The sequence below is a fragment of the Pteropus alecto genome, unplaced genomic scaffold, assembly GCF_000325575.1.
Source record: "Pteropus alecto unplaced genomic scaffold, ASM32557v1 scaffold25, whole genome shotgun sequence".
Classification (NCBI taxonomy): domain Eukaryota; kingdom Metazoa; phylum Chordata; class Mammalia; order Chiroptera; family Pteropodidae; genus Pteropus; species Pteropus alecto.
In genome coordinates, this window is record NW_006441955.1 from 1,145,786 (window position 1) to 1,158,385 (window position 12,600).

The 12,600-nt window shown below is 56.3% G+C and overlaps 1 protein-coding gene across 2 annotated transcripts; it reads right to left on the bottom strand.

Moving 5' to 3' along the window:
- Nucleotides 1-2,665: 2,665 nt before the first annotated feature.
- On the bottom strand, nt 2,666-8,333 carry PDZK1IP1 (PDZK1 interacting protein 1). 2 transcript variants are annotated; one of them, XM_006919162.3, is made up of 5 exons: nt 8,289-8,333; nt 7,964-8,139; nt 5,666-5,774; nt 3,667-3,762; nt 2,666-3,101 (listed from the first exon to the last, which is right to left on the bottom strand). In XM_006919162.3, the coding sequence occupies exons 2-5, from the start codon at nt 8,028-8,030 to the stop codon at nt 3,029-3,031; spliced, it is 345 nt and encodes a 114-aa protein (XP_006919224.1). In that variant the 5' UTR covers nt 8,031-8,139; nt 8,289-8,333; the 3' UTR covers nt 2,666-3,028. The 2 variants fall into 2 exon arrangements, with proteins under 2 accessions (XP_006919224.1, XP_024907648.1); XM_025051880.1 differs by lacking the exon at nt 8,289-8,333 and having other exon boundaries at nt 7,964-8,215.
- Nucleotides 8,334-12,600: the final 4,267 nt, after the last annotated feature.

Here is a 12,600-nt window from a genome sequence, read left to right on the forward strand (position 1 = left end):
TTGAGCCTTTCATTTCTTCATTTGGAATGCGTACACGGGGACCATTACGACCGTCCCAGGCAGAAAGGCGAGGGAGAGGGAGGTGCCCACTTCAGTCCTAAAGTCTGAATTCCCATGCGGAAAGCAGGAAGGAGCATAGGCCTTAGGAAGGAGCCCCGGGGCCTCTGGGATGACAAGAGATCATGCTGAATTGTGGCTCTGGAACGCCCGGGGTCCACACTCCGGGGAGGTGGAGGTGCTAGGAGCGGCCTGTCTTCTCTGGTAGTTACAGGGCCTGGACAACCTGAGCGTTTTGCCCCGAGAGCAGGCGGAGGGATCAGGGCACTTCCCCGGCCAAGGGCAGCGTCAGGGTAGCTTGGACAGGTGCGAAGAGCTGGGGAAGGGCCAACGGGGAGAACCATCTGGAAACAGATAAAAGATGCAAGGGGAGAGAGGGACGGTGAGCACTGAGCTCACGGGGAGGGAGGAAAAGGGGGAGCCGGTGCAGAGACAAGGAGATGGAGACAAAAACAGAGGCCAGGAGCCGGCACTCACAAAGACAGAAACAGAAAGACGGAGATCTGAAATCGATAAAGGCTGGGAGAGCCCGAGAGGAGACCGGGACTGGGTGGGGGAAGTCCCGAATGGGGAGAAAAGGGTGGGGAGGGAGCCGGAAGGCGTGAAGGAGCACCCGCCATTTGGGGGTTCCTGCCGGCCCCGCCCACCATTCTGCCTGCCCTGTTCCTCCCCCTCATCTGTCACCTCAGAATCGCCTATCCCCGCCCCCTGGCCAGGGGCGGAGAGCTCACCTCCTTCAGGGTCCCAGCCCAGAGGCTCCCCCTGCCCAGGCCCCCTGAGCGCTGCCCCCTGGGGACTGGCTGTGCGGCCCCGATAGATGATGGGGGCCCAGCTGGTGCGTTATCAGCCTCCTCCAGGAGCAAGCCCGAGCTACTCAGCGGCTGCCAGCCTGAGATTAGGCCCCGGGAGGGTCATTAAGCGCCGCCCTGGCCCGGGCCCAGCCTCCTTTCCCTCCCTCATCTGGCCAGGCGGGCAGGTGGGAACTAGTGATAAGGATTGGGGGCTCCGTCGTTCTGGGGTCGGCAGCTCCATGCCTCATGCCCCCTGCCCCCTGTCAGGGCAGGAAACATGGAGTAGGGGGAGGAAGGTCAGTGCCAGCCCAGTCCCTGCCAGGATCCCCAGAATTCCCTCCATCCTGGTCCTGCTAGCATGGGTAGGGGGCTGAGGAGGCCCGGGCAGGGTGCTGGGGGACCTGCCCCAGGAACCAGGGCAGGACAGCAGCTGCCCCAGGCTCTTGCTGGTAAAACCTCACAGGGAAGAAGGGCTGGCTTCTCCTGCTGCAGAGACACAGAGGAATGGTGGCTCTGCCTTCAGGCAGGCAGGCTGGTGGGGGTACCACCCCCTTCTCAATGATAGCTGGGGGCAGCAGTGGGAGGGAATGTGGCTTTATGCGAGGAGAATCAGATCCAGGCCGCCAAAAGGCCCAGACCAGGAGACTTGAGCGGAAGAAGGGGCTGTCTGCCGAGTGAGAGGCTGGGCTGCTTGGTCCCCTGGCTCTGCCCTCTGGTCTAATCAAGAAAGACTTTCTAGAAGACGGGGAACCTTGGCTGGGCCAAGAAAAAGAAATATGCAGAGTTTAAACTAGCAGAGGTGTATGAGAAGACATCAACCCACATGAGCTAAAAGCCGAGAGTGGGACTCACAAGAGCTACAACCTCAAGTCACTGAGCCGAAGCTCAGAGGGCGGAGGAGACTTGCCCCCAGGTTACACCGCAGGACAGGGACAGGCCCCAGCAAAGCCCCTGCCATCCCTCTGCTCTGGGCTCTCCTCACTGCTGCAGGTGGCAAACTAGACCCAGTTATTAGAAAAGGAGTAATTCGGACTTCAGAGGGGTCTCCCCCAGAGGTATTGGAGAGAAGCCTTAGAACAACAAAGGAATGGCTGCAACGGCAAAGTGAGGGGGCTGTGACAGGTTGAGACAGGCGGGAGAGGGAGATCTCGAAGACAAGGGGGACTGTCTCCTACTCTCTAGCCCCACTCCTCTGCCTCTGAGAGTGCTCCCAGGTGAGTCTGTCTCAGGTTGTCACCCCAGACGAAAACAACAGTCACGGGCCTCCAGGGTCAGCCAGCCCCTCAGTCATGCCTCTTCTCTCCCTTCCTTCCTTCTTCATTCCCGCTAGAACCCAGTACCCTGACTCTGCCCCCACCCAGAACTGGGAGTCAGTGGCATCGGTGAGGACCATTCCACTCCGGCTCTGTGGTGAGACTGGCCAAACCCCCCACAGAGAGAAAACTGAGCTCAGAGAGGACGGTGACTCTCCCAAGGTCACACAGCAAGCCAGCAAGGGACCCGGGACTCAAATCTGGGTTTCCTGAGTCCTAGCCAAAGCCTACTTCCTGGTGCTTTCTATGCCCAAAGCCTTCCCAGAGAGACTATGGGGAGGGGGACAGAGCTAGGTGGATGAGAAATGAATGAGCCCACCACAATGCCAGGCAGGATGGAGGCAGGAGCGGGAGAAGGTTGGTGCTGCCTAGAATAAAGGTAGAGTGGGTGATCCCCCTGGTCCCAGGGCACCTCCCAGGGAGGGCTTCCTGGGTAATCCTCCAAAGCCACCATGACAACGGCTTTGGAGGTGATTGGCATAATCCAGAAAGCAAGATCAGGGCTCGATGGAAGCCTGAGGGGCTGTTTCTAAGGCCTTCAAGCCTCAGCCTCAGACGTACAAAAGTCTTTATTTCACAGAAATAAGGGCTATTTCCACAGTTGCGGGGAGGAAATGTGAAACAGGATGGGAGGTGCTGAGCTGTCTCCAGAAGAGTCTTCTGAATCCAATTGGGTAGGAGACCCCAGGGCCGCAGCCGAACCTCAATCCAGACAGTCTGAATTCTGACCTTGGCTGGGACAAGTCAGGGGAGGGTGGGGAGATGTGGGCTTGGAGGAGTCAGCCCCTTACTGAAGATTCCTGCACAGAGGAGTGGCACCAATCACAGGTGCCCGGGATCAGCGCTGGGGGCCACAGGCAAGCGCGGTCACATGGGGGTGCTCCGCATCCTGCCCTCCTCCTCAGGGACATTCTCATAGGCATTCTCATGCTCACTGGACCTGGAAGAGGATGACAGGGTCATTGCACCTTCCATGCCGTCCCCTTCTCCCTGTCCCATCCTGCACTTGTGAGGACAGTACCTTTCAGAAGAAACGTTTGAGTCCCAGAAGGGGGTTCCCCGACCACATCTGCTCTTACACACCTGACAATGGAGGCCTCTCAGCACCACCTCCCTGAACCCCACCTCCCTCCTCCACTGAGCTCCCTACCCTAACGGATCCTTCTCCCCACACTCGGTCCCCCACTCATCCCGTCAGAGTCCCTTTCCCTCCTTGAGCCCCTTTACCCCACTGCACTCCTCTTTATGAGTCCCAGTCCACCCCCTGAGCCTCTCCCCACCACACCCCCATCCCCTTCCTGGGCCATCTCCCCAAACCGAGGCTTCCTGTCCCCATGGAGCCCTGCAGTCCTCAGGAAGCCCCCATCACTTACCAGTGCCTCTCTCACACTTCCCCACACAAGTCCCCATCCTTTCCCGCCCTCTCCCTACTCAGAAGCACCTGGGTCCAAGGTCCCCATGGCCCCTTAGCTCACGGGGTCATCAGCCCTCTACCAGCACCTCACCTGAAGTTGACAGCCATCGAGGAATACTTTCCTTCCGTTCCTACCAGAATCCCTTCCGCCTTGTTCCCAGCAGTCATGACCATGTTCACAGGCTCCCTGTGGGTAGGGCTCATCAGTAGGGCTCTCTAGGTCCCCTCCCCATTTGTTTCCCTCCACATTTGTTTCCCTCCTCCCGCCCCCGACCCCCACCCCGTCCAGTCAGGCCCCGTTCTAGGCTCTGGTTCTCTCGAGTCAGAAGCCCCTCTCTCCTGCAGGGCCACTGTCAGCATCAGATTCCGGCCCTATTCACATCCTTCTCCCTCCTTGCTCCACGATGGGAGCCTCACGCCCCATCAGAGGCCTCACAAGGGATGCCTCCCAGCCTCCCTCTGCTGTTCTTCTGGCCTCAGCTCAGCTTCCAGAGCAGAGCCTGCAGGACTCAGGGTCCACCCCCCACCCACCCCCAATTTCCACAGGGCTTTCCCTGCTCAACAGAAGCAGCCATGGTCAATAGCTGCTGAAGACACACAGCTGGGGTCAGTGGAGAGAAGAAGCATTTCCAGCAAAAAGCTCCTGATCTCTTATTTATGTTTAAAGCCACTGAGTGTGGCCTCTGCCCCCACCTCCCCAGAAACTGCTTCCACGAGGGTCACAGGGACCCCTTACCACTGCTCATCTTTCCTTGGACATCCCAATTTCTGCTCCTGGAGCTTGGGTCTCAACTCCTCTCCCCGATCCTAGCCCTAATATGTCCCAAGTTAAACTCAGCAGTCGCCCCAGATCTGCCTCTTGTGTTCAGTGTCTCAGGGAGTGGTCCCATCAGAAGTCTGGATGTTTCCCTGTCCTTCCTCCCCCCTGCCCTCTGCTGCCCCCCTCCTCCAACTCCCAAAGGGTCCACCTCCTAGACAGCTTAGACCTGTTCCCTCTCTCCATCCCTCTGCTGCCTCCAACTGTCCAGACTCTCCTGACATCATGCTCAGCCTCCTCATTGTTCTCCTCACCTGCTGACTGCCCTCCAACCCACACATCTGCCATGGGGCAGCCAAAGTGGTTCTGCTCAAGTGCACCTCATCTCGGCCTACATACTTTCACTGAATTCCTACTGCACTAAGAAGAAAGCCCACAGTTCCGGGCATTGGTGTACAAGGGTCTGCTTGGCCCAGGACCTGCCTCGCTTAGCAGCTTATCTTGGATCTCTCGATCCCTCTTTCTACCCATGAAATGGCTGTGTCCCCTCGGTGGGCCATGCAAGGCTGCTGCTTGCACCCGGGCACCAGGCCACCTGCATGAGAGCTGGGAGCAGCTGTGGCCTTGCTCCAGGGTCGATAAGTGCAGAGGGGGCTAGATTTCGGCCCACCACCCTCTACCTCTGTGCCCTCCCTCAAACTCAGGACCCCAGGTGTACTCTGCCCTGACTTCAGGTCCCTTCCAGCACGACCCTATCCAGAGACCGGCTCCTCCTCATTCTTCAGGCTTTAGGATAAAGGTGCAATCAGAGTTCTTCTTGGATGGCCCCCCAAGACCAGGTCAGGCCTGCACTGCAGTCTGCACGCCCCTTTAGCGTCAGTACTTGCACTTGCAATGGCTGCTTCCAAGTCCACCTCCCCTCCCAGTCTGGGAGCCTATGTGTGGGTGCGGGCGTTGTGTCTGTCCCGCTGCCCTCTGCACCCCAGCCTGCAGCACAGCGGCTGATGCCGAGGAAGGCCGAGACCTTCCTAGCCAGGGGTTTTCACAGCTCCTGTCACAGTCCGTGTGGCTGTCCCAACTGTGCGGATAGAAACATTCAAACTCCAAGAAGAGAAGACATTTCAACCACACGGTGAGTGAGAACCAGAGCTGGGGGGAACAGGTCTGGGAGCCAGTAAGCCAGTGCTCTAGTCCTCTAGACATTGGGCCTCAGTGTCTAGGGGACACTCAGGGTTTCTGAGGCCCATCTCACCGCTGCTGGAGCAGCAGCAGTGGTCCTGGGGCCACCCTACCTGTGCTGGCCCAACCCCCAGGGTCTCCAGGTAACACTCACGGCTCCTCCTGGCACCAGAAGTGGTTGACGGCAAAGGCGATCGCAACAAGGACCAGGAAAACGGCCACGGCGATAAGGCCCTGCATCCAGGGCTGCAGGTTCCCCAGGCCTGGAAAGAGGGGAGCAAGGGGCTGCTACAGTAGGCTTAGCCACAGTGGGGGCTGCAAGTACAGAACAGGGGAGGGAGCGCCTCATACCCCAAGGACTGGGGCCTGTGTTAGAGGCCATCGGCCAGTTTCCAGGACCAGAGGAGAGATTCTGGGTGGCAGGGGTAGGACAGAGGACCCATCTGACCCCCTGCTTAACTTAAGAAAGGCATGGTGGTTTGGAGGAAGAAAGACAGGAGTTCAAAGAGGAATAAGGAGCAGAGGAGGGAATGGACATCAGAGTGCTGTGTCTGAGATCTAGACAGCCCAGACCTCCCCTCCCCATCTCCTCACCCCCGATCACGGGTCACATGCAGTGCTCCCCCAGGGAGCGCCTGGGCCCCAGGGACCAAAGGGCAGCCTCCTGGACAGCCAGCCTAGGTCCTGCCAACAGGGGGTGCCTCCCTTCTTCCCTGGCTCCCAGCAGGCTGGGGCAGCCTAGAGCTGATCAGACTGGGCTGGCATCTGGAAGATCCTGTTCCGTAACAAGAGGCTTCCATGGTGCCGGTAGGGTGTGGGAGTGCGACAGGCTGGACTGCTCAGCTAGGGGTGCCAGCATACCCAGAGAGAAGGGCGGGACACGACATCTTTGGAAGGCAACACAGAGGGGCTCTCCTCTGGATCTTGGGGGCCGGGAAGGAAGCTTCAAAACCTGGCCCCTTTCAGCTCCTCTGGCTGGGTGCCCAGAGGGCTAGGCCAGAGACCAGGTCGAGACCCCCATTCATGCACAGTCTCCGCCTTTTGACCCTTAATCCTTGACACCACCTCTAACACTCAAGGTTTCCTTAGAAGTCTCTGCCCTCGGCCACTGGCAGCCCCAAAGTGCTCTTCGCTCCCAGGGCATCGCTGTGCTCCTAGCAGTTATGGGGAAGGAGGGAGGGGTGTCAGAAGTTTCTGGCCTATGGCAGGGTCAGATCTTGCTTCTCTCCTTCAGTGATAAAACTAACACAGCGTAGTTACCCCCAGTGCCGCCCTTGCCGAAAAGCAATGTTTTAGACTCATCGTTTCCCCAAGAAACAATAGTTTAGACCCATTGCTTCCTCAGGTCAGTGATTGCTCAAGGATTGGGAGTTAGGGCTCAAGCCCTGGGCGGCCCCTCCCTGCAGCCAAGTCCCTCCAGACACATCAGGGACCACAGTCCCTGATCCTCCTTTTATGCAGCTCCGGGGTGAGCACACAGTGCAAAGAGCAGAGTGTGAGGTAGGAGAGAGGTGATCTGCGCTCTGTCACTTATTACTCTGCTATGTGATCCACACGAGTTACTCAACCCCTCCAATCTTCAGTTTCCAAGAAGGTCTGAGACCTGGGAGACAGACTTGGAGCAGATGTGCATGAGAGCTCAGGACACCTACAAAGGAAGGGTGCTCTGGAAGCATCTTTGTCAGCACCCTCTGGACCTAAATCCCACCTGCAGAGTCCCCAGACTTTGGCTGCAGATGTGGCCTCACAATGCAGGGCAGATTCCAGATCTTGGGGTGTGGTGCTTCACTGGTGCCAAGCCCTTCCACACCCCTGACATGGCAGCCACTCTGGGAGGTGGGCAGGGCAGGCTAATTATCCTCATTTTATGGATGAGAAAAGTGAGTCTCAGAGAGAGGCAATGATTTGTTCAAGGCCGCACAGCAAGACAGAGGCAGAGCTGGACAAAGAGCTCAGGTGTGTGGTGAGGCCACACTGGGGGGTACCATCCCTACCAAAGCCCAGGAAACTGAAACGACGAGGATATAGGCCAAAGCCATAGGCAAACTAGTCACAGCTCTGGCCCTTCCCTGGTATAAATGGCTCAGGCTCCACTCCCACCCTCCTTGTAGCCCCTGACTCCTGTCCTCAGGACCCAGCTACCTTTGGGGCAATTTCTGCTCCTGGAGCTTGGGTCTCAACTCCTCTCCCCAATCCTAGTCCTGACGTTTCCCATGCCATGCACATTTCTCACTCATGGAAAACAAGTCACAGACAGAAGCCTGGCTCTGAGGTTTCTGCCTTTGGTGGTGGTTCCTCCAAACCCCTGCTCCTCTCTCCAGCTACAGGTGTACAGGGTAGTGAAAGAGGCCAGAACCACGCACCCCCCCGCCAATCCATCTACACCTGGGTTGTCAGCACCCAGCCCAGCCCTCCTCACCACGGCAACCCTGTGGGCCCAGTTCTATGCTACCTTGTTGACAGCTGGCGGGTGGCACTGCTGTGAGCAGGCCCAGAATGACCAGGCTGAGGGTTGACATGGCTTGAGGCAGCTCCCGAGCCTTCCCTCCGGCTGCTATTCTCTGGGCTCCTGGAGCAGCAGTGGGGTTTGTCGGTGTGTGCTGAGATCAGCCTGAGCTCAGTCTGGTCCTGGAGGAGAGGAGCTGGTAAGGAAGAAGGTGAGGGAGGAAGGAGGAGGGAAGGTGGAGAGAAACTGCCCTCCCTCCCATGGTAATGAGCTGCCAGGACTGGCCTCCCTGGCTGGTGCCCAGCCCACTCGATCTGGCATTTGAGGTCACCTTTCAGAGGCTGGCTAAGGAAGTGGGTCTTTGGACAGGGAGAATGTGGGGAGAATTAGGGCATAACCTCCAAGCCCCTGGAGTTTTTGCCTCCAAAAACTTCCTGGCAGTGGGGCTGGGCTCTGGGGAACAAAGCGACATATTATTTGTTCCTGCCATGAATGAGTCTAGTGGGTGGGGCTTCTTGGAAGGCTGATAGTGGGATTAAGAAATTTGCTGACTGACTTGGGGTTGAGAGGGGGAAACCTCAGAGGCTAGGGAAAGGTCAAATCTGCCCCCTCCCACACAGCCCGGTCTATTTTCTGTTCTCTCCTCACCTGCCCATACTCAGCCAACTCTCACTCCTGGGACACAGCCCTGAGACACGGCCCTGACTTCTATTCATTCCTCTACCCCCAGCCCAGCTCGACAGTTCTCTAAATCTACCCTCTCCCATGGGGGTCATGACGGAGGTTCTGAAGTCCCCGGTTCCCAGCCTTCCCTACCCACCCGAACTGATCTGGCTTAGTTTGGCTCTTCCTCTTGGCCCCAGATGTGGTTCCTGGAAGCTGGGTAGAGCTTTCCTGGGACAAGATATGGGCTCCGTCAGAAGTCTCTACACATACCTCTGATCCATCTCTACCCCACACAGGGAAAGAAGTTGGGGAGCACAGCCCCGCTGTGGAGGGCAAAGGAAGGATACTCCCAGGTGGCAAGGTCCGATCTGGGGCCCTCACCCCCAGGATCATATGGTGTCTGTCAGGCCCTCCAGCTCTGGAACAGCATGACCAAGGGTCATGCTGAGTCTCCTCACCCAAACCCTCCCCAGGAGTACTTGAAGCCAGAGATGCTGATAATCCAGCTCCATAGACACCAGGAAAGAAGAAGCCAGCAGACTGGGGCAAAGTTTTAGAGATGGAGGGTCCCCAGAAGCCAGGGCATGAGCTGAAAGCCCATCCATAGCCTCCATGGCCAGAAGCAACCAAACTGTGGCTCACAGAACCTCCAAGACAGCTCTTTCTACTACAGGACAGGGCTTCCAGGAGCAGCACGCAGACACAGCATATTGTCCCTGCTTCCCACATGTGTGTGGATGTGTGGGTGCACATGCCAGTGTCGCGGGCCCAGTACCATCCAAAGATGGGGTGTCTCAAGGTGATCGAGGGGAACTTGGCTTGGAGTTGAGTGGTGCCTCCCATACATGTATGTCCTGTTCTCCCTCCCTATCCCAACTTGGTGTCCTCAGAATCTTCTGGCACAAAGTTTGCCTAGAATAGGCACCATGCGTGTTAATGAACAACCACGGAATCACTGTCCGGAATGCTAGGAATGGGGTTGAATTGAACAAACATCCACGATGCCTTCTTCAAGGGGTTTAAGCTGAGGGTCGCATAGTCAGGTTTGCAGTTGAGAAAACACCTCTGGACAGAGTGGAACATGGAAGGGGAGTGCCAGGACAGCAGGAAGGGAGACCATGGAGAGGCTGCTAGATAACCACACAAGCAGGGCTACAGCATGCACCAGGGGAGTGGCTGTGGGAATGGATTTGATCCCCACTTGGGAGAATAGGCAGGGAGCGATCGCAAGAACACAGTGACTAACAGGGAGAGAGGCAGGGAGGAGCTGAGGGCGACTGCCAGTTTCTGGCTTGGGCAGCTGGAGAATGGCGGTGCCTACAACAGAGAGGGCTGAAGCAAGTTTCAGGATGTGGGGAGGAATGATGAGCTACAGGCTTAGATGTATTGTGCTTGTGGTGCCTGTTTATCCCCCAGAGGGAAACGTCCAGAGAGCAGCAGGATCCCTGGAGTAGAGAGAGCTAGATCTGGGAGCCATCTGTGGCACAGCATTGGTAACTGAGGCATGGGAGTGCATGGCCTCCTCAGGGTGTGGGTGTGTGTGTGTGTGTGTGTGTGTGTAAAGCAGCAGGATCCCTGGAGTAGATCTGGGAGCTAGATCTGGGAGCCGTCTGTGGCACAGCATTGGTAACTGAGGCATGGGAGGGCATGGCCTCCTCAGGGTGTGTGTGTGTGTGTGTGTGTGTGTGTGTGTGTGTGTGTGACCAGGACAGAGCTCCAACATGAAAGCGTCTTTCATCGAAGAAGAGTGAGGATAGAGCAAGAGGAAGAAATCCCAGAAGAGGGGGCATCCCAGAAACCCAGGAAAGAGAGATCCAAGAAGATAAGACATGAGCAGAGAAGTCACTGCTGTGACACCCCCTCCAGCTGGTGACCCCAAGGGCATCCCAGCTTCTCTTATTAGTCCCCAAGTCCCAGGTCTTGCTTCCCTCACCCAAGTGTCAAGCTCCCCGCTCCTTCCCTAAAGAAGCTGGGGAAGGACAGGGACACCCTAGGCCATGCTTTGGGGGTGGTGGGGGAGGGAGATGAGCAGGAAGGACATCAGGTGACCAACAGGAGGAAAACACGTCTCCCAGGTCAAAGTCCCAAGCTTTAGAGCAAAACAAATTGTTCCGGAAAAGGGGGTGTGGGTGGACACCCGCTTTGAGGCTGATCCCTGCTCTCTGAGTGTCCTCATCCAGCTGAGGGGTGTCATCTCCCCAGCTGTATGGACACAGCCCCAGGTCCCCATGGCAACAAATTAGGTCCCTGCAGGTCTGGCTTGCAACCAAGATCTGGACTCAGGCCTCAGCAGCTCCAGGGGCTGGACTCTGTGTCCTCATCTCTAAGCTGCTGCTCCATTAATATTCAGTTTCTCCCTCCTGTTCCCAGCCCAGCTCTGCCACCCTGAATCATTGGGCCACCTTAGACAGGCCCTCCATCTAACTAGACCTTGTGTGATTACCCCGTAGAAAAGCTAAGAAGGGCCTAGACTGTTTGCAGGAATCATCTTTCTGCCCATCCCATCCTGCTTGCCATTCCAGTTATTGCCAGCAAGTGGCAGAGTCCAGCTCCAATCCCAGACTAGTTGGGGAAGGTAGAGAGGAGGGCCAGGTTACTGCTGAACATTCTGCAACTTCTCCTCCCTCCAGCTCCTCCTCATCCCCGCCCCCCCTGCATCCCCACCCTGCTTTTGCCCTCTTCCATGGGTAGTCTGGAGGAGGGAGGGTGGACACTGACATGTAAACAGTCAGGGATACTGTGAACAGTGCACATAGCATGCTCAGGGCTGTGCTTGTAGGGAAGCGTGAATGACTAAATTGTTCAGGAAGGTGTCCTGGAAAAAGTTAGCTGAATTGTTGGACCGACGGAGCAGAAAGGCAGCTGGGGGAAGGCATCCGGGCAGAGAGCTCAGCCTGAAGAAAAGCAGGGAGATACATTCAAGAAGGGTGTTTAGAGCATAAAAATAAAAGCTTTTTCACTCATTCTTATAATATTTCATCTTGTTAATGTCTTTGCTGCAAGCCTAGGTGCTCCTGGAGACTTTCTTTTATTCATTCAAACACATCCCTGTGTAAACCCCTTAAGAGCTTCCAGTAGCCCTTAAGATAACATGCAAATTTTTCAGCATTTGAAGGCTTAAAGACCCCACAATATGCCCTTACCTTCCTCTCCAGCCTCTTCCAGCCCCAGTGTCCCCCATCAATCCTAACAGTGGCCAAGCTCTTTCCCAGATCAGGACCTCCTCCATAGCTGCTCTTCCCTCTGCCTGCACTGCCTTTCCGGTCTCATTTGCCTTGCAGATCTAATGAATCCTCTAAGTCTTGCCTTCGGTGTCATATTTTCTAAGGGGCTTTCTTTTATTTCCCCTCTCCCACATCTGACGTCCCTCTTTCCGAGTCTCCCCTGCTTGCCTCTTTACAGCCATTATCACAAATTGCAATTACGTATGGATTTCCACGTTTACTCACTTAATGTCTGTCTTCCCAGAGGGAAAGCATCATGTCCTGTCACCCATAGCACCTAATACTGAGCACCACGCCTGAGCTCACACCCAGCAAATACTTTACGAAAGTAAGTCTCAGTATATCCAGTGCCAAACTCTAGACTGGCGGAAAGCAGAAGCTCAGAAAATGATAGTTGAATAAAAAAGGCATTTTAGCTCTAGTTGGGTCATTCTCTTTCTCTATCCTCTAGCTGTGGGGACAGAGCCTGGGTTTGATTCATCTCTGTGTGTCACCGTTGCTCAGAGAAGCTGGAGCTGTCCAGTCCTGGAATGAGAGTGAGCTCCCCATCTCTAGAGGTGTGCAAGCAGAAGCCAAGAGCCAGATCACCCAGTGGGGGTGTTTGAGGAAGGGGTTCTGGTCCTTCCAGCTCTGGAAGCCTGTGATTCTGTGACTCCATTAACAGATTATGATAGATTCTCATGTTTTAATCAGGTTCTGAGGAAGTGGGCTGGTGAGGCCTGTGTCTCCTCTCAGACAGCATTTCACTCACCT

Coding starts and splice junctions, on each gene's coding strand:
- PDZK1IP1 (XM_006919162.3), bottom strand. CDS start 8,030: ATGTCAACCCTCAGCCTGGTCATTCTGGGCCTGCTCACAGCAGTGCCA. Junction 5,775..7,963: donor ACCCGCCAGCTGTCAACAAG/GTAGCATAGAAC, acceptor CCCTCTTTCCAG/GCCTGGGGAACCTGCAGCCC. Junction 3,102..3,666: donor TCGATGGCTGTCAACTTCAG/GTGAGGTGCTGG, acceptor ATCCTCTTCCAG/GTCCAGTGAGCATGAGAATG.